Source organism: Saccopteryx bilineata, chromosome 5 (assembly GCF_036850765.1).
Source record: "Saccopteryx bilineata isolate mSacBil1 chromosome 5, mSacBil1_pri_phased_curated, whole genome shotgun sequence".
NCBI lineage: Eukaryota > Metazoa > Chordata > Mammalia > Chiroptera > Emballonuridae > Saccopteryx > Saccopteryx bilineata.
In genome coordinates this window covers 177707846-177729348 of record NC_089494.1, presented here as the reverse complement: position 1 = coordinate 177729348, position 21503 = coordinate 177707846, and the positions used below count along the sequence as shown (strand labels likewise).

At 38.3% G+C, this 21503-nt stretch overlaps 1 protein-coding gene across 2 annotated transcripts in view; it reads right to left on the bottom strand.

Annotated features, from left to right (window-relative positions):
- Positions 1-4769: 4769 nt before the first annotated feature.
- The window catches only part of CENPE (centromere protein E), a 65535-nt gene continuing 48801 nt past the window's right edge, over positions 4770-21503 (bottom strand). For both annotated transcript variants that reach the window (XM_066280982.1, XM_066280983.1), the window contains exons 38-44: positions 19701-19919; positions 16101-16286; positions 13982-14094; positions 12026-12123; positions 9774-9957; positions 7950-8200; positions 4770-5200 (exon numbers count right to left, since the gene is read on the bottom strand). In XM_066280982.1, the coding sequence (XP_066137079.1) occupies positions 5106-5200; positions 7950-8200; positions 9774-9957; positions 12026-12123; positions 13982-14094; positions 16101-16286; positions 19701-19919 (1146 nt within the window). In that variant the 3' untranslated portion in view covers positions 4770-5105. The remainder of the gene's footprint in view (positions 5201-7949; positions 8201-9773; positions 9958-12025; positions 12124-13981; positions 14095-16100; positions 16287-19700; positions 19920-21503) is intronic.

The window sequence follows — 21503 nt, the reverse complement described above, 5'->3', positions numbered from 1 at the left end:
CCTTAAGGTGGGAAGTTAAGTGGTTCACTTGGGCTCTCTCTTGTTTGTTCATATATGCCTGAAGTGATATGAACTTCCCTCTTATCACTGCTTTTGCTGCATCCCATAGATTCTGATATATTGTATTGTCATTTTCATTAGTCTGTATATATCTTTTGATCTCTGCACTTATTTCTTCTTTGACCCATTTATTTTTTAAAAGTATGTTGTTTAGTTTCCACATTTTTGTGGGATTTTTTTCCTCTTTTTTGCAGTTGAATTCTAGTTTCAAGGCTTTATGATCAGAAAATATGCTTGGTACAACTTCAATTTTTCTGAATTTGCTGATGTTGTTTTTGTGGCCCAACATATGGTCAATTCTTGAGAATGATCCATGTACACTGGAGAAAAATGTATACTCAGTCACTTTGGGATGAAATGTCCTGTAGATGTCTATCATATCCAGGTGCTCTAGTGTTTTGTTTAAGGCCACTATGTCTTTGTTGATTCTCTGTTTGGATGACCGATCTAGAGCCGTCAGCGGTGTATTGAGGTCTCCAAGTATGATTGTATTTTTGTCAGTTTTTGTTTTAAGATCAATAAGTAGCTGTCTTATATATTTTGGTGCTCCTTTGTTTGGTGCATATATATTAAGAATTGTTATGTCTTCTTGATTCAGTGTCCCCTTCCATTGCTGATTTTCATTGTTCCTTCACAATCATGTCACAATATTAAAACTCAGATCATTAAAACTTACCAATATGTGGACCAAAATACCTTTGTGAGAACTTTATAAGTCAGTTAAGAAGTTGTAGTACCAGCCTGAACAGGTGGTGGCACAATGGATAGAGTGTCAACCTGGGATGCTCAGGACCCAGGTTCAAAATCCAGAGGTTGCTAGCTTGAGCACGGGCTTACCAGCGTAGCATGGGGTTGCTGGCTTCAGTGTGAGATCATAGACATGACCCCAAGGTCACTGGTTTGAGCCCAAGGTTGCTGGCTTGAGCAAGGGGTCATTGGCTCGGCTGGAACCCCTCAGTCAAGGCACATATGAGAAAGCAATCAATGAACAACTAAGATGATGCAACTGTGAGTTGAAGTTTCTCTCTCCCTTTTCTTTTTTTTAAAGATTCCTTTTATTTATTCACTTATTCATTTTCAGAGAGTGGACAGAGAGAGAGAGAGAGAAGGGGGAGGAGCAGGAAACATCAACCCCTATATGTGCCTTGACCAGGCAAGCCCAGGGTTTTAAACTGGCAGCCTCAGTGTTCCAGGTTGATGCTTTATCCACTGCGCCACCACAGGTCAGACCCTCTCTCCCTTCCTACCTGTCCCCAATCTTGCTTAAAAAAAAGTTGCATTACCTTAGGTGAGGACAAAGCTGAGAAAAGCCACACTGAAACAGGTTAAGAGCTGTCACTTTACCTGTGACCACCCCCTGGCCCAAGCTAGCACAGCTCAACTCCTGGCCATGATTTCTCAGTACCCATGATTTCATGGGGAGTAGGGGGAGAAGAAAGTAAAGTTATAAAGGTCTAGTAATTTGTAAGGCTGTCCAAGTGACTGATTCCCAGCTCATCTCACTTGAAGTGTTGATGGAACTGGCATAGCTTGACAACCAGAAGGTCCGTAGTGCTCCAGACCAAGGCTGGTGTGGCTAGACACAGTCAAGAGAAAGTACCCAACTGACAGCTTTGTCCTTGGGAGGGCGGGAGAAGAGCAGTGTGCCTGGTGTTGCAGCAGTTTGGAGGGCTGTCCAGGGACTGGTATCTGCCTTGCCTTACGTGGGGTGCTGATGGGAAGCAGATGCACTTTGGATGTCCAGGAGTGTTGTGACTTCCTTGTGCAGCACCAAAGAACCATCAGTACTGCAGTCAGACATGGAGCAAGAGACTATGAGCTCCTGAAAACGAAACTGACAAACCTAATTGGCAAACTATACACTCAAGCCCAGACAAGTCACATCCTCCCCAAAAGGTTTCAGAAGCCCCAGAATCTCTAACCAGGCTGACTGATGGGCTTCTCCTCTATGAAACAGTCCATATAGAGGAGGAAGCTAATTTTTTGAATGCATAAAATACACAAAGAAACAGAGAAATATGGCCTAATACAAGGAACAAAATAAATCTCCAGAAACCAACTCTAAAGAAATGGTGGTCTATGAATTACCTGACAAAGAATTCAAAATGTTTTAAAGAACCTCAATGTTCTGAGACACAGAAAACTAAGTGAAACCAAGCAAATAAAGCATGAACAAAATAATATTAACAAAGAGATAGAAGCTATAAAAAAGAAACAAGCAGAAACTCTGGAGCTGAAGAAACTGAAAAATATATACTACAGGAGTTCAACAGCAGACCTTTTTTTTTTTTTTTTTAATTTTTTTGACAGTCAGAGAGAGGGACAGATAAGGACAGACAGGGAGAGAAATGAGAAGCATCAATTCTTTGTTGCAGCACCTTCGTTGTTCAGTGATTGCTTTCTCATATGTACCTTGACCTGGGGGCTACATCAGAGCGAGTGACCCCTTGCTCAAACCAGTGACCTTTGTGCTCAAGCTAGCGACCATGGGGTCATGTCTATGATCCCATGCTCAAACCAGTGACTCCGCGCTCAAGCTGGATGAGCCTGAGCTCAAACTGGCGACCTTGGGGTTTCGAACCTGGGTCCTCCATGTCCCAGTCTGACGCTGCCTCCACTGCACCACTGCCTGATCAGGCTCAACAGCAGACTTATCAAGAAGAATCAACAAAATTGAAGGCAGGTAATTTAAAATTATCAAGAGGGGAAACAAAGAGCCTAAAGTACTTATAGGACATCAGCAAGTGGACCAACATATGCACAATGGTACTGCCAGAAGAGGAAAAGGGTATAAAACGTTTAAAATAATGGTCAAAAGCTTCCCAAATCCGAGGAAATAACCACCCAAATTCAAGAGTTAAGTACTAGCTTGAATAGCTGATGACTGATTTTATTTTTAAGGCCTTAAGGGAATTTTATTACCCTGGTATACTTACCTACTTCTATGCATTACTTTTATTCAGTAGAAGAGCAGATATTGTAACGAATCACATCTGTAGTTGTTATAGTATCTTGTTTGGGTGGAAAGGTGAAACAACACTCCTAAGGTACAGATCTGGGGAAAAGGATTTTAAGGGACAATTTCTCCTTAGCCCTAGAGAATTCCTACGATAGTATGTCAATGGAAAATATCCAATACATAGACTAAAAATAACAGCTATGATGCAATCCATAGTTTCTTCCCTTGAGTGAATCATACCACAAAGCCAAAAACACCTTGAAATGACTGTCCTGAACTTTATGTAACTTGCTGTTTCATGTGATTTTTTCAGTCATGCAATATAAAATATTGGATACTCTTTAAAATCATAGTTCTTGACCTCTTATAGAGCCACACAGCCCTTTTGAGAATATAATAAGTATGAACCTGAGTATCTTAGAAAAATGAATCCATGCACAAGTTATTTTCTTCAGAGGTTATGCAGACTGCATGCAGCCCATTCATAGACACCTTATGTGTCTGGGGTCCCAGGTTCAGAATATTTTATTTTGATAGAAACTCTGGTGCTGTTTACTCATGTCTAAAATAAAAAGGCAGAATAAATGATATATGAAGTTCTTTCAGCTGGGAGTGAAGTGTATTAGAGTATAAATTCAATCCAAACCAACCAATTTACAGTGTATAGGAAGTAGGGTGGGTGGGTAACAGAAAAGAACTTTTGTAGTTACTGTAATAAACGGAAGATTAAGACTAGAAAATGAGGTCATGTAGAGCACTCACTATCCTGTAACACTTTATATCCAGAAAGCACGTGTGTATTGTTATAGCAAAATTCTAAATGTCAGCAAACAAAAGAATCAAATATACCCTGAGTACCCCACTAAGAAATCATTAGACAACATTACAGGAATTGTGATTCAGTATTATTTAAGTATTAAAACAACTCCTATCCTTGAACTATTCCAAAAAACTCAAGATGAGGTAAGACTACCAAGCTCATTTTATGAATGAACATTATCCTAATTCCAAAACCAGACAGAGATACTACAAAGAAAGAGAGAAAATCATAGCCCAATATCCCTGATGAACACAGATGCTAAAATCCTCAACAAAATATAAGGTCTACCGGAAAGTTCTGTCTGTTTCTATCAAGTTTTGACACGTAAGCACGTTTATTTGGCGCATGTGTGCCTATTTTTATCACTTAATGTATACATACTGACGTAGCAAATTAACTAAAACAAAGTTGATTCACATTAGTCTGTGTGAAGCGATAGTGTACCCATGGCTACTGATAAAGTTCATTTACGCCGCTGTATTTTTATGTCAACAAGGAAGAAATGCTACAGAAGCATGTAGAAATTTATTGAAAGTGTTTGGTGAAGGTAGTTTCTGATAGGACATGCAGAAGATGGTTCAAAAAATTCGAAACAGGTGATTTCAACCTTTCTGATAAGCCACGTTCTGGGCGACCATCTTTGATTGATGACGATGTTGTTAAGACCATGTTGGAGTAGATCCTTTTCTGACAACACTGGAGATCGCAGAAAGGCTTAATTCAGCCCAGCAAACCATATTCAGAAGATAGGATTGGTGTGGAAATATTTAATAAAGTTTATTAACAGTAGGAAAAATTTGTATTTTGTTTTATTCCAAAAACGGACAGAACTTTCCGGTAGACCTTATATTAGCAAACCGGATCTAGCAATACATTAAAAAGATGACACATCATAAAAAAAATTTTATTGAATATTCAAGGTAGTAAACAAGCAGTTTAAAATTTTGTTAAGTCACATGTGGATAACTTTAGTAATAAAAATAGATACAATTTAACATAATTTCTTTCAATAATTTTATTATTTTAAAAATATATAAATAAACAAGACAATTCAACTTCTGAAGCTTTACCACATTCAAGAAGACAATATTGCTACTAACATTCTAAGTTACCAGAATGTATTAATCTGTCTTTCACCTTTCAATTCTAGTGGCAAAATTGAAAACTGACTTGAAATTAAGTTGGACTGTGACATAATTGCCAGGGTTAGACACATAAAGAACAACCAAGGAGAGCAGAGCTGGGCCCAGTGAGTGACAGAGGAGTCTACTGAATCTTGCACTCGGGCAGGTCTTTTTCTGAGAAGGCTTGACAAGCACGTGACTGAGGATCCACATTCTCTGCTCCAGCAGTTGGTTCTTCTGAGGGGGAAAAAATTAAAACAAAAGCAATTTTATTAAAAAATAAACAAAAAACAAATACAACTGGAAGTGCAAAGGATGTTAAGACAGTAGAGATATGAAAGTAACACATGGCAATGTGAGCATTAACTTCCTCATGTTTGCTCGTTAAAAAAGGTACATTTCACCTCATCAGAGATGGAGTTTATTCCCCATTTTCTCATAAAATGAATTGTGAGAAAAATCGTGTTGCCAATAAAACCAAAAAGTGATAAAATCTTATTTGAATTCATAAATTTGAGATTCAAAGTGAATCAAACATGGATTGAGTTTGATTTTCTTTTGTCCAATATTTAGTGCACTAAAATAGTATTTCAGAGAATATTTAGACATCTTTAAAGAACTTTGAGCCATTGAAAGCATCTCAGGTGCATCTATTTGTTTACTAACTGTATACATTTTCAAATTATTATATTTATAAAGTACAGTTGACTTTTGAATAACAGGATTTAACTGCACATGAACACTTACTTACATGTGGATTTATTTCAGTAATACTATAAGGTACTTTATGATTTTCTTAGCATTTTCTTTAGTTTATTGTAAGAGTACAGTATACAATACATATAACATACATAATATACATTAATTGTCTATCAGTGAGGCTTCCAGTCAACACGAGGCTATTTATAGCTAAGTTTCTGGGGGAGGCAAAAGATGGATGTGCATTTTTGAACGTGCAGGGCTGTCAGCGCGCAACCCCCAACATTGTTCAAGGGTTAACCATAACCCTAGCATAACTGGTCTTGCCAATTATGTTAAGCTCTTGAGATAATTTAGATTCCCTTTTATAATTGAAATTAAAAACTGACAATTTTTTTAGACTGATATTTAACTGATTTGAATCAGAATTAATTCCTTTAATTCTGAATTGGCCATGTTTTCGGTTTATATGTTAGCCAACTCTTTTGTTCATTTCCCTGAAAAACAGTCCCAGAGAGATTCCTATATTTATATTGTAACCTTAAACAGTTTTATTTGTAGTTGGATTAATTCATATTATGTCTGTACTTCTGATACTATCTAGATAAAACAAAAAAAGGTGGTTATAAAATTTTCTGTTTTCAGTCTTCTAAAATGATGTGTATGTATACAGCAAAAGTTCCATTTACGTGCTAGCTAATGGAAGTTCCTTAAATGTTTGTAAAAAATACTATGCCATGAAGTGACTAGTTAATTTTTTTTTGAATTGTTTTGAAGTGAATAGTTTAAAAATAAATTCAAAATGTTTTGTGCCTTATAACACTCCCAAGAGCACTTTCAGACCACTGGCTTAATTGAATTTTGATGTGCAGCTGATGAGAATAGACTGATTTCTTCCTTGTCACATAGTAGAGCTCTTATCGACCCTGGCAACCTTTGGTCAGGGCTTTAAGATGCCTTGACAGGTGCCTTTCTTAGTGTATAATTTTGTTGCTTTAGATGTCTACATCTAAAGGGTACAATAGTGTATTTCAGGCAGGCAGACACACTGTCCCAAAGGGCTCAGGTCATACACATCTGGGCACAGTAAATGGTATGTGTTGAGAAAGACCACAAGCAACGCACCATTTCAGAGCTCCTCTTGCGATGACCCTCACCTGTATATGGCCCCTGTGGAGCTGGGGTGGTCCCTGACACTGCCCCGCTCCAGCCAGCCAGGCCCCCAGCACTGCTGATTACTCCTGAATCTCTCCCATCCGTCTACTGCTGTCTCTGCAGCACCTGCCCAAATCCAGGCGATTGTCACTCTTGCTTAGGCAACTGTCATAAACTGTTATTCTTATTGTCGGTTACCCCACAGAGGAAGTCATGTTTTCAAAGTGTATAACCATTATGTTCCTCTTCCCTTACTGAAAATCTTTCAAAGTCTTTCTCACATGCTTTCAGGAAAAAGTGAAAATTCCATTCTATGGTCTACAAAGCCCCCAGGCTTGGCCCTTCTCTCTCTCTCTCCAGCTTCCCGGACTGCCTTGACTTCATCTACAAAGGCCTGTGTCAACGATGCTCTGGCTGCACCACTATTTCTTAACCCTTCCCTGGCTACAGTCCCTCCTACCCTGGGGCCATCACGGTTCTACCTGCCTGAGTGCTTTTCCCTCCCCTCTTTGTTAACTCACATTAACCTCTTAGATCTCAGTTCCCTTTGTCAAGGAAGACTTATTTCTAGAACAAAACCTATTATAAGCCTTTGGCACTCTAGAATTTGACCATTTTAAGATTACTTCATTACCAACTACACCTCCTATTAGACTGTAAGCTCCAGCAGGACAGGGACCACGTTGGCTCTGCTCATCATTGTACCACTGGGGTCTAACAGGTGACACACAGTTCATCAAAACCTTCTGTTCATTAAATGAATTAATAAGTAAATGATACAAGTCTATGAATATAATGCTTTGAGAATACTGGCCCATTTAATTGATGACAGTCTTTTTCAGTAAATGCTTTGTTTATTGGGTAGTATCTGTGTGCTTGAGAGTTGCCAGTCTCACCTGAGGAAAAGCTTGAGGGGCTAAGGGGCAGATAGTCTTCAGTTGGGGAAAGAAGTGACTGGACTTCAGTGCTGTGCTTTGGAGACACTGTCACACAGACATAGCACACAGTCTGTGCCTGTCACTTGCTCACCTACCTCTTCTCTTGTCTAAACTTACCTGGTGGGGCCACATATTAAAGATAAGTTCCCACTGTTAGCCCCTAATTTCCCAGTAACCAGTATATATTCACCCACCTGGACAAAGGCCTAACATTGAGTTATCAAAATAGCGAAGTGGACGTGGTGCTGGAAGAGACTTCGACCGGCTGTCAAAAAAGCAAGACTTTGGTGAGTCCTTTGGCGCAGGATCTTCTAAATTCCGTTCCGTGCACTGAGAGGGCGTGTGTTGTCTCTTTTCAGAAGCTGTTTTTATCAGTTTAAGGGACTTTGGAGAATTCTTACAAGTTAGGTCTTTGAAAACCTCTTTGGGAAGATGATGATTATTGCTTAAATTGGGGGAGGGGAGGGAGAAAGGGAGAAAGGAGACTAAGAATACTCATTTCCTGCAATGTGTTCACATAAACAGTTTTTAAAAATTATGGTAAAATATACATAACACATAATTTACTATTTTATCATATTTATATTTTAATTTCAACATTCTTCTTCCTGTATGGTCTATTTCCAAAGTTCAGAAAATGAGGTCAATATAAATTAGTTAATCTCTGTGATCATGGAGTCTGGAAAAGAAAGCCCAGAGCGTGAGACTCGGTTTTCAAATGAATCAAAGCTATCCAGAGTGATTTTGCTATTGATAAATTAGTCCTCTGGATTGATGAATCTTTAATGTACCTTTGTTATTTTAAAATATTACCCTGTGCTTTTCTGGATTAGTTCACCTTGCTTCTTTCAGGAAACACCACAGCATTTATAAAATCTCTCCACAGGGAAACATGGAAGTGATTCTAGAGGCCCTGCTCCCTTTATCTTTTCAGTCAGCCACGTCTGTTGATGCAACCTTACACTTATTTCTCAAATTAATCTCTGTATCTTTATTCCCCATTGTCACTATTCTTTATTTTATTTTTGGCCTCGACTACAACACATAAGATCCCTAAACTGGGGTCCCTGATACTGCTCTAGTAGCCAGAGATGCTATCTGATCTCACCAGGCCCCACCTTAAAATCCTCCAGTGGAGGTAATCTGCCCATTACATTTAGGGCACCCCCCCCCCCCCCACTTCCTCAGAAGGCTCTGTGGAGAAGGGCCTGTGGAGTCTGGACCAGTTACCTGTGGCATCTCATCTTGCATTAGTCTCATTCTTGTGCTCTGGCCACAATGGATGTCTTTCAGTCCTACCCACTGGCTATCCTCCTGACTCACAGCCCCGTGCATGTGCTGTCCCCTGGGCCCAGAAGGCTTCCTTGTCTCTCCTTTCATTTAGCCTGGCTTGTACTCATTTTCAGATCTACTTATAGATTAGTGGTCTTGATCACCACCCCTCCACACGCTTAGATAAGGTTTGATCCCTCTGTTACAACCTTTCATAATGTTCCATTTGTTTTTATTGTTTAATAGCACTTATCACAAGGAATTAGTTATCTGTATAATTATTTGCTTAATGCCTTTTGCTTCTACTATATCATTAGTAGAGACTAGCACAAGATTTTAATCTTTGATAGAAGCCAAATAATTAAGTTTGTTAGAACTGCTAATAAAGTAAAAGAAAATAGGCTACACCAATAATGGACTTAAGAAGTTCTCTTTTGAGTAAAGCCTCATTGACTTTGGTATATGGACTTGTGGTACATTAAGCTGCCCCTCAACGATCTCTGTTTATATCCTAGTTCTAGCCTTAATCAAAAATAGGTCAGCTGATAGATAAAAAACATCTGGAACAGTGCTACCATATTCTTATTCCTTTTTAAAAAGACACATTACATGACCACTAAAAATTGTTTCCCCCAGATGTGTGAAGGGTTGCTAACTGCAAAAAATATCTGTGTACGTGTATATATTATCCTCCCCCCACATAACAGTCATAAGCATAATTTCTGTATCATGTAAGCAGATCTTACCTTAACAGTTCATTCTTTTGCTTTATTAGTTGTTCATTTTGCTGCTTCAACTTAGAAATTTCCTTTTTCATTCGTACATATTCACTTTTCAAAATAAGAGCTTTTGTGTTTTGTACAATGCCACTGCCACCCCCACAGGTTAGAGGTTTGTTTAAAGGTTGAGTATCATTATCTTCAAATACAACTGTGGGAGGCACATAATAGATAGGTAATCATTTTAATTATCTCCATAGTTCAAAATAAAGGAAACACTACTAGGTGCAATAAGTCACTATAAAACCCAATACACGTCACTACCATTCCCCATGAAATCATCTTTGAATTTCCCTTTCTACCTGACTTCCAATGCCTATTCCACATCAATTCTAGTCTCTCTAGAATCCTTCCTGCTATTCTCTACCCACCAATTCCACTACATGACCCTGCTAAGATCCTTTAGCATGACCGTGGCAGTAGTAACCCTCTCTAGTTAGAGCTGTCTTTCACTGACCTATCTTCTACGTTAGTGGAATCACCTGAAGGGCTTCTCTTCTAACACAGGAAGTGTGTGTGTGTGGTCCACCCCAGCCACTCAGCGCACTACAAATATCAGCACATCCTTGTTAACTAAGCAAACCTTAGAATGACATGAAAGCATATATTATGATATATTCTGCCCTATATGTATAAAATAGCATAAGAAATTATTTTGTAAATTTTAGGTACAATTGCATAAAAATGTGAGGAGTTTATAATGTTGAATAGTCCACTAAATCACCGACAATTTATAAAACAAGGGTAAGGTGTGGTGAAGACAGTGTTTACTTTCTTTTTTTTTTTTTTCATTTTTCTGAGGCTGGAAACAGGGAGAGACAGTCAGACAGACCCCCGCATGCGCCCGACCGGGATCCACCCGGCACGCCCACCTTGGGGCGACGCTCTGCCCATCCTGGGCATCACCATGTTGCGACCAGAGCCACTCTAGCGCCTGGGGCAGAGGCCACAGAGCCATCCCCAGCGCTCGGGCCATCTTTGCTCCAATGGAGCCTTGGCTGCGGGAGGGGAAGAGAGAAGCAGAGAGGAAAGCGTGGCGGAGGGGTGGAGAAGCAAATGGGCGCTTCTCCTGTGTGCCCTGACCGGGAATCGAACCCGAGTCCTCCGCACACTAGGCCGACGCTCTACCGCTGAGCCAACCGGCCAGGGCAGTGTTTACTTTCTTTTGAATTATTTTGAATTCAGGTGCAGTGTGCACCTGGAAATCACTTACAAATCAAGCACCACTATCCTGACCCTAATGTACAAACAAGAAGTCCTTGGTTCTATTTTTATCCCTCGAAGTTTTCCAGGTAGGAACTTCAATGAACACCAGGGACATTCAATCTAAATATGTACTAGACAACATCTTTCACACTATTTCTAATTTCTTTTTAAAATAAGTGGACAACAATGTACACAAATATCACCTCACATTTGCTTGACATTTAGAATTTTCAGTGTGCTTTCGCACACTGCTTTTAGTGTGGTCTTTACAACAAGTGTAACATATATGCCAGAAGGCCAGGTGTTGGCCCCGTGATTCCTCACAGTCACTGAGTGAGGGCAATCGGTTGAAAGACCTGCCTCTGACTTTTAGTTCAATGCTTGTTCCCTTACACTAAGCTGCCCCAAGTATTGTACTACTGTTCAGCATTCTATCCTGGAAGAAGAAACAAGAGACGCAGGTACGGAGCAAGGTATAGTTTGAGGAATGTATATGCAGAAACTTGATCATAAAATTTGACAACTGTACCCACAATAAATTTCAAAGAGTTTATAAGTAAGCATCAATTCTGTATTTTCGGTATGAAGAATAAGTAGGATAATATTTACTTATTTATATAGTGTACTGATTATATTTTTACTATACATATTATAAAACTCTATAAAGACGTGTTTAGATTTTTATTGGGAAGGGTACTTCTACCTTGACAGTCATTCTTTTTTAGTACTGAAGGTGTCTTCACTAATATGTAAAGATCTGATAATACAAAGGTCAAATTCATATTTTCAAGAATTTATAATGGATAAACAGTTAACAATGTAGTAATATTAAGGAGATGTCACAGGGTAAATACAGATGCAATGAATTCATTTTAAAAGCACTTTTTTCTAAATTAGTGATTAACCTAGGCTTACTCTTGAGTGTCACATATATAATAGTAGTCCTCAAAATGGGTAAGTTCATTGAGAAGTAAAATGGACAGGATCTGGAAATATCAGCATTTTGTACTTACTTGAGGTATCTTGAGCCTGTTGATTTCTTCTCAGATCTTCTCTCAATACCCTTATAACTTCTTTTTGATGTTCTACAGTGGCTTCTATAAAAGCAATTCTAATAAAAATAACAATAGAGATACATAAAAGCCCAGCAACTAACTTTTAATGAAAGAAAAAACAGAAGTGCTGTCAAGAATTGTCTTGTGAGACACATCACACTGACACGGTCATCTCCGTAAGCAGCAGCCCTCCTGATGCCCTCCCTGGGATCATGGACTTTGTAGCTATAACATCATCAAATTGGAAGTATTCTGTTTGGTTGCAGAGGCAATATTTTTAAAATTTAGAAAACAATTCTTAAATTTCTGGAAGCTCAGTAGCTATTAATTGCGTATCGAGCAAAATCATATATGAAGGCACTTATATAATTGGGCTGTTACCACAAGGTCCTAGAAACACCTTGAAGGTACAACAATTACCAGAGCCTGGAAGGGAAAGGCAGCTTACTGTCTACATTGTCAGGAATGCAAACCCTGAGTGCAGCTCTGGTCTAGGGGAATAGAGTAAAAGGTTGAATTCTGTTCATTGTTCCCAGTAGAAATAAGTAATTTATGAATTGTGTGCTTAAGCATTAATCGGTAATGATCAATTCTAAGACTTTCTGCTTCCTTAGAGACTGAAAGTATTTGCTGATTCTATAAAATTGCTTCTATAATAATGAACTGAATATATATTAAGTTTCATTAAAACCAAAAGTCTTGGCCCTGGTCAAGTGGGTAAAATGTAGGCCCACTAGCATATGGACATGCAGGTTCGATCCTGGTCAGAGCACACAGGTGAAGCGACCATCTGCTTCTCCACCCCCATCTCTCCTGCGTCTCTCCTCCTCCCCCTCCTATAGCCAGAGAGGCTCAAGTGGTTTCACTGTGGCCCCAGGCACTGAGGATAGCTCTGTGGGAGCGCAATATCCTCAGGTGCTAAATAGCCAGGTATGTACTACTCAAGCATGGGCGGGAGATGGGTGCCCGGTGGATCCCGGTCAGGGTACATGAGGGAGTTGGCTATCTTCCACTCCTTTCACCTAAAACAACAACAACAATCCCCCCCCCCCAAACAAAAAAACAATAATCTTATAAATGAAAGACTGGTCATAGTATAAAAATTCAGAGTGCTATTTTATGAGCAAAATTAGATGTCACCATTAAATATTTGTTAAAGACTTATAGGAAGAATAAAAAATGTTAGGAACCAGAGGGATCTTAGGAAACCCTCTAGAGGTTAAACAACTTGCACATCTAATTTATTAATAAGTGGCAACACTATGTTTCAAATTCAGCTTCCCTGACTCTATTTAAAGTTCTTTTCACTATGCTATACCACAAGGAACTTTAGGCATGCTAGTATGTAGTATTATGTATATAGTGCCATATATACATAAATCAATAACAAGAGGATATGTTCTTGGGCTTTAGGTACAATAATTCCCAAGGAATTACAGGGTGTGGAAAAGTAGGTTTACATATGAAAAACAGAACTTATCCTTATATTATTAATTATTGTGTTTTCTAAATGAAAAACTGTAAACCTACTTTTGTCATATCCTGTACAACCTTTACACAAAAACACAATAGGAGAAACAAATGAAATTATGAGAACAAACAGAAACCCCAAACTGCTAAATACACACATACATACTTTCCTAACATTCACTTTCAAGCATAAAGACCATTTTGAGCTGTTTATATATGATTAAGCCAACAGCATCTAAAGACATAGTATGTAATTGATCAGAATGGTGCTTATTTTTAAAAATCTTTGCATATGTAATGAAGTTTAACAAATATCTGTAGATGTATTTTGTTATTTAAAAAAGTGGTAACAATATTTTCAAAAGTTAACTAATGCAAGAAACATATCATTTAGAAAGAAAGTTTATGCCACTAAAGTCATGTTGAATTAAGGCAAAGACATACTCCTTTTCAAAATCCTTGGCAATTTTCATCTTCTCTAGGTCTATTTTCACTAGCTTCATTTTGAGATCCTCAATTTCTTCTTCATAGGGCTTAGCTCCTAAAGCAATTTTGTCCTAAAATTTTAAAAGAAAAATAAAATAATTTTAGAGCAGTCTCAAAGAGTTTTGAACTGCCTTTATCTGGTAAAAATATTTTAAAAGTCTAAATATATAAAAAGCTTGAAATGTACAAATTTTAACCCTAAAATGAGTAACAAATAGATATTTAATATGAAATATATTTGAAGCTATTGGAATCTAATGTTATTAGAGAACATATGAATTTTATTTCTTAATATAAATACTTTTCCCAATTAAAAAATGATAACAAAATGAACTCAAATGGTTGAAAATAATGAAATGGGTAGACAAAGGTAATCAGAAAAATAAAACAAAAAGATGTCAGAAAACAATAAAAACTAGAACTGAATTCAAGGCACAAAGGATTATATAGCATTATTGGAGGTGTCTTGTATTCAAAGATGGTTCACTGAATGAAGTCTTGACACACAATATAGTGAGTGTACAGAGATGTGCTGTAGAACTGGGCACCTGAAACCTGTAGTTAACCAGTGTCTTCTCAATAAATTCAATTAAAAAATACGTTAAAAATAAAAATAACAAAAAGAAATTTTGTCATGTTATAAAAAAAGGTGATTCGATTCAGTGACATAAATATATCTTTCACTCATCATTTTTCATATATATACATACATATGTAATTCCTTTAATAAATAATGTCTCATAGAATAGATGTTAAATAATAAAAAGAACAGACATTATTGACTTCTTTCTAATTTTCACTGGAAGGAGGAGACACCAGAGCCGGAATAGCACACTTAAATGTCTATTCAGGTCAGACTCCGCAGTAACAGCGTGAGACGAGCAGGGGTGAACACAAAGGGGAGTGAGTGGAGGCGGTGATCAATAAGGGTGTGCCATGTTAATGGCATTGAGTTAAAGAGATGTTGGAATGACTGTTATTGTTAAAGAAAGCAGGTGAGATTCAGCCCACAGCTACCAGTTCAAAGATGGGACTCAGTAACAGGGGCAATTACATAGAAAAAATAATTTTTTAAAACGTACTTATCTAACAAGGGAGTGTTAAATATTTAGATGAGAAGCACTTAAAAAATATGAACATTCATCTTAAACTATAAAGAATATCTACATGACTTTTAAAAATGATTTTTCCAGAGCTGAGGCTGCTACAGCAGCAGTGGCGGCGGGGGTGGGGGGGTGGGTCTCGGCGGAGGACAGGAGCAACAGAGAGAAGAGCTCCAGCCCCCTGAGCAGTCCCGGGAGTCCTCGCCCACCCTGCGGGGCTCAGTGTTTCGGGTGACTGCAGTGGCAGCAGCGTTGCGATTACCACTGATGCTTCTGTCAGATTCTCTTAAAAATTTCAAAACTTGCTGATCAAACACAACCCAACGACAATCCAAACACACCAAAAGATGATGGGCTTTTGCTGTAAGCCATTGTGACACAAGTAACAATACCTGTTTTTGCAAATAAGACTTTATTGGTGTGTGCCCCTTTATTAAAAGATTTTTTCTAGAAAGATAAAAATAATCATTATTTGCCTGACCAGGCAGTGGCACAGTGGTAAGAGCATTGGCCTGGGACACTGAGGACCCAGGTTCAAAACCCTGAGGTCGCTGGCTTGAGTGTGGGATCACAGGCATGACCCCATTGTCGCTGGCTTGAGCCCAAGGTCACTGGCCTGAGAAAGGGGTCACTGGCTTGGCTGCCCACCCCCAATCAAGGCACATATGAGAAAGCAATCAATGAACAACTAAAGTGCCGCAACTATGAGTTGATGCTTCTCATCTCTCTCTCTGTCTCTGTCTCTCTCTTGCTAAAAAAAAAAAGAAAAATCATTATTTTGCATGAAAATACTACAGCATTTCATTTCTAAGTTGTCACTTGCTTTTTCAAAGCTTGAGTATTGAACTTGACATACATAGCTGATAGGAAGTTGAAGTAAAACATTAGACTCCCAAATGATCTGCCAAATTTAACAGTAAAAGGAAAAAAAACCCCAAAACCCTTTTATTTACAAAATTAGTTTGTGAAATTACCTGAAGTACTTGGGTCATTTCTTTTGTTTTTTCAAGGCATTTATCTGCCTCATTAACTTGTGCTTGAAGTTTCGCTATTATGTCATTAGTCTTCTCAAATTCTGTCTGCAGCTTTATAATCTCGCTCTCTTTATGCACAGCGCTTTCTTTGGCTTCACGTAGTGAAGTTTCCAGCTCTCGAATTTTCTATAAAAAAAAAGGACACATATATCAAGCCTGCTACTGAGTCAGAATCATAGTATATAAGTTTAAGACAAAGATGATCATATAGAGATTAATTTTTCACAGATTGGATTAGCACAGGATAGAAAAGAAGACAAATGTCGCACAACTTACACATGTATTATTTTTTTCATTTAGAAGCTGATGATCTTTGGACTGAAAATGCTCAAATTTTACATTTTAATGCTTAGTGTTTATTTTACTTACCAGTTAGCACAGTAAAGTCCTAAAGCATGTTAAATTAGCACTTACATTTAAAATTAACACTACTTAAAGAAAGTACATTTGTTAGTCAATTCTTTAAATAATACATGTATCTTTCTCTTTATTTTTATTACCTAAATTTTAAATAGAAAGATATAAGTACATAAGAAAATTCAAAAGCATATAATGAAGGGTAAGTTTCTCCATCTCAGAGCCTTAGTTGGCCCTGAAGCAATGACTACTAAACACTTGAAAGAGTACCCTTCCAGACCTAAACATGTATAAATATGTAGCTTATAAAGTCAGTGATACACACAATAGAAACATACTAAATACAGCTCTACATTTTTTTAAACTTGACAATGTATTATTTTACAGATCTTTCCATTATCACCACATATAGATCCCTTACATTTTAGTTTTTAGGGAAACATATATTCTGTTTTATATCATAAATCAGTTAACCCATCACCTACTGATAACTATTTAGGTTAGTTCCAGCTTTTTTGCAAGTATAAAAATACATTGCCTGACCAGGTGGTGGCGCAGTGGATAAAGCATTGGACTGGGACATGGAAGACCCAGGTTCAAAACGGCGAGGTTGCCGGCTTGAGCAGAGGCTCACCAGCTTGAGTGAGGGGTTGCTGGCTTGATCCCAATGGTCACTGGTTTGAGCAAGGGGCCATTCACTCTGCTGCAGCCCTCCCCCCCCCCCCAGTCAAGGCACATATGAAAGAGCAAGCTGTGAACAACTAAGGAGACTAAGGAGCTGCAACAAAGAATTGATGCTTCTCATCTCTTTCCTTCCTGTCTGTCTGTCCTAATCTGTCCCTCTCTGTCTCTGTCACAAAAAACAAAACCAAACAAAAAAAAAACAAACCCTGAAATTGCCCTGGCCAGTTGGCTCAGTGGTAGAGTGTCAGCCTGGTGTGTGGATGTCCCAGGTTCAATTTCTGGTAAGAGTACACAGGAGAAGCAACCATTTGCTTCTCCACCTCTCCCCCTCCCTTTGTCTCTCTCTCTCCCCCCACACCCGTCCTCCTGCACCCATGGCTCAAATGATTTGAGTGAATTGGCCCCAGGTGCTAAGAATGGCTCCCTGGCCTATCTCAGGTGCTAAAAATAGCTTGGTTGCCGAGCAACACTTCAGATGGGCAGAGTACTGCCCCACAGAGGACTTGCTGGGTGGATCCCAGTTGGGGCACATGGAGACATCTGTCTCTTTGCCTCTCTTGCTCTCACTTAATTAAAACAGAAAAGACCTGAAATTGTTCATGTTTATAAGATTATATTCATGTACACACATATAGGTGTTCCTAGGGAATGTTTCTTTTTGAGCTACCTAGAACTTATATCTGTTCAATGAGTGAGCTAGAAATCCAGACCTGTTTTTTGCCAGATGGCTAATCTGGTTGTTATGAATCAAATATTATGTAAATCACCCTTTCCTCATTGAGGAATGTTACCACTATCGTATACTAAATGCACTGCTGAACTCTCTATGCTGTTCCACTGCTCTATTTGTCTATTTCTGCATCATTACCAAATTACACTACTCTAATCTGGCTTAAGTACCAAACTAAAAGCATATATATGTTTTATTATCTGATAGGGTATTTTTTCTGAGGTTTCTGAAGATGGAATTTCCTTCTGCTTCCTTGTCTTACTGTTTTGATAGGTAAGTTTTTATATTTCCACTATTTTTATATCTACCAGCTGACCGAGTGATGTCTGTTGTGATCAGCAAATCAATAAATTGTATAGTTAGGTTCTTCTATATCAGCGGTTCTCAACCTGTGGGTCTCGACCCCGGCAGGGGTCGAATGATCAAAACACAGGGGTCACCTAAAGCCATCAGATTTCTAGAGGTTCTTTTAGTTTCCAATGGTAATTATTAAACTAGTGGTTAACAATTTATTTTAAGTATTTATTTTGGTGAAAATTATAGCTATACAGTGGTAACCTGAGATACGAATTTAATTCGTTCTGTAACTGAGCTCGTAAGTCAGTCAACTTGTATATCAAACTGCCAATTCTGGACCCATATGCCAACGCACTAACTAGCGGCAGCTCCCCAAATCACAGCACATATCTCGGATCTCGAACAAAAATACAAATCGAATTGCAGCTCGTATCTTAAAATTTCATATGTTGGTCTGTTCGTATCTCAAGGTACCACTGTAATTTATTCTTGGGTTCTCACTAATTTTTTCTAGGCTAAAAAAATAAAACAGTATATTTGCTTTACAGACTTTCAATTAAGGGTAGTTAATAAATTGGATTATTCAAATAAGTACTAATTTTGGACACAGATTAAACTGTACAAGTAATCTATTATATTTTTAGCTTCGTGTATTTTTTTTTATTTTTTTATTTTTCTGAAGTGAGAAGTGGGGAGGCAGAGAGACAGATTCCCGCATGTGCCTGACCAGGATCCATCTGGCAAACCCACCAGGGAGTGATGTTCTACCCATCTGGGGCATTGCTCTATTGCAACCAGAGCCATTCTAGAGCCTGAGGTGCAGGTCATAGAGTCATCCTTAGTGCCTGGGCCAACTTTGCTCCAATGGAGCCTTGGCTGTGGGAGGGGAAGAGATAGAGAGAGAGTAGAGAGGAAAGGGTGGGAAGCAGATGGGAGCTTTTCCTGTGTGCCCTGGCTGGGAATTGAACTTGGGACTTCCACACACCAGGCTGACACTCTACCACTGAGCTAGCTGGCCAGGGCTAGCCTCTTGTATTTTTGGTTGTAATATTAACCAATATCAAAGACATTGATGCTAATTGGAAAAAGCAAAATTGCTCTTTCCCTCTAACCTAGTTCTATATACATACACAAGTTACAATCTAATAGAAAGTCACATGATTTGGGAAATTTATAAGGAAGAGTAATTATACTTTACATGGCATATATATCTATTATTCAAATTAAACTATGAGTTATTTCTGCTTTATAATCCAAAGAGAAGACTTTATGTAATTTCTGGCTTAATTTAGTTGAGTGACAGTCACAGTAGAATTATATTTAAAAAATAAGCCCATCACATACACATAGACAGATGGTCCATGTTCCTTAATTAATATATTCAATACTAAAATTCTTCTCTGAAATGTTATGAGATACATCTTTAACTCAGTGATGAAGGTGCAAATTGAAAATTATAAAAAATTACATACCTCTGTGAGTAGTTGTGTGGTTCTTGATGTAACATGAAGATTCTTATCGTCTTGTGTAGTAGGATGAACAAGTACACCAGGTGTCCGAGATATCTTCAAAATTTGGCAGTTTTTAAATAGTTTTTCATTTTCCTCTATCACTAATTTCAGGTCACTTTCCCATTCTTTGGCTAAGGTAGCACTTCTTTCCTCAAACTCCGTTGATTCATTCATTATAGCCTATTAAATAATAAAATTACCATTACAGTTCCAAAGCTATAAATTACATACTTAAAAAACAAAATAAAACACTATGGGCCCTAGCCGTTTGGCTCAATAAAGAGTGTCAGCCCGGTGAACCTGGGCTGGACATCCCAGGTTCAATTCCTGGTCAGAGCACACAAGAAAACAGACCATCTGCTTTTCTCCCCCTTCCTTCTCTCCTTTCCCCTTCCACAGCCAGGAGCTCAATTGGTTTGAGTGTTGGCCTGGGTACTGAGGATAGCTTGGTCTGAGTGTGCCAGCCTCAGTGCTAAAAATAGCTCGGTTGATTTAAGCATAGGCCCCAGATGGGGGTTGCTGGGTGGATCCCATGTGGGGTACATGTAGGAGTCTGTCTCACTATCCTTGCTACAAACAAACAAACAAACACTATGAAAAACACCAGAATTCTAGGACAGGATATATGATGAAATTCATTTTCAGAATATTCTAGAATAGTGTATAAAGAACATAGAAGAATGTGAACATTTTTTGTGGTTTACATTGGTTCCTGAAATTTCAGATGATGTTGGATGCTGATGAAGAGAGTAAAAGAACAATAAGGACTGGAGAGAATTCATATTGATTTAGAAGATGATAATCTCACTATTAGATAAGTACAGACATCTGAAAAGGAATGTGAAGATTTGTAGAGGCTAAAGCCTTTACATGTTATTGGCTGGCAACAGTACGTTAACTTATACTAATGAACTTAAAAACATCAATTTCTCTGTTTCATTCCAAACCTCACTGTTAAGAGGAAAAAGAATTCATTGACTGTTAGTAGTATAATTAATTTGAAAACCTTATATTTCTGTGCAGGGAATAACAATGCCATCTTTTACACTGAAAAATAACTAACTTTGAAGTTAATCATATCATCCTTTTTACTTCCTAATTCATCATATAGATTGCCTGGCCAGGTGGTGGCGCAGTGGATAGAGCATCGAACTAGGATGCGGAGGACCCAGGTTCGAAACCCTGAGGTCATCAGCTTGAGCCCAAAGGTCACTGGCTAGAGTCCAAGGTTGCTAGCTTGAGCAAGGGGTCACTTGCTCTGCTGTGGCCCCTGGTCAAGGCACATATGAGAAAGCAATCAATGGACAAGTAAGGAGCCGCAAGGAAGAACTGATGCTTCTCATCTCTCTCCCTTCCTGTCTGTACATATCTGTCCTTCTCTCTGACTCTCGGCCTCAATCATAAAAGAAAAAAAAATTCCTATATATCCATCCCAAATGGCTTGTTGGCCTTATCTTCAAATTTCTTTGTGGTTTTATGGTTATTTTATCAGACTTGGATCCTAATCTAGTTGTGTTCTTGCTGGTCCCTGAACTCTCCCTAGCTCTGGACTACTGACCTCATACCACATAAAGTTACCAATTTCTCCCGCCAGGGTGCTAAAAGAAGCCACATATCCATGCTGGTCCACACAGTAGAATCCCTATTTTCTAATCACAACTGGGCTCTTAATGTCACAAGAAAAACGGAATTATGTGGAGTTTATCTAATCTAAACATTAATTTTATTCTTTATTGATTTCAGACATTTTCTTCTTTTAAAAAG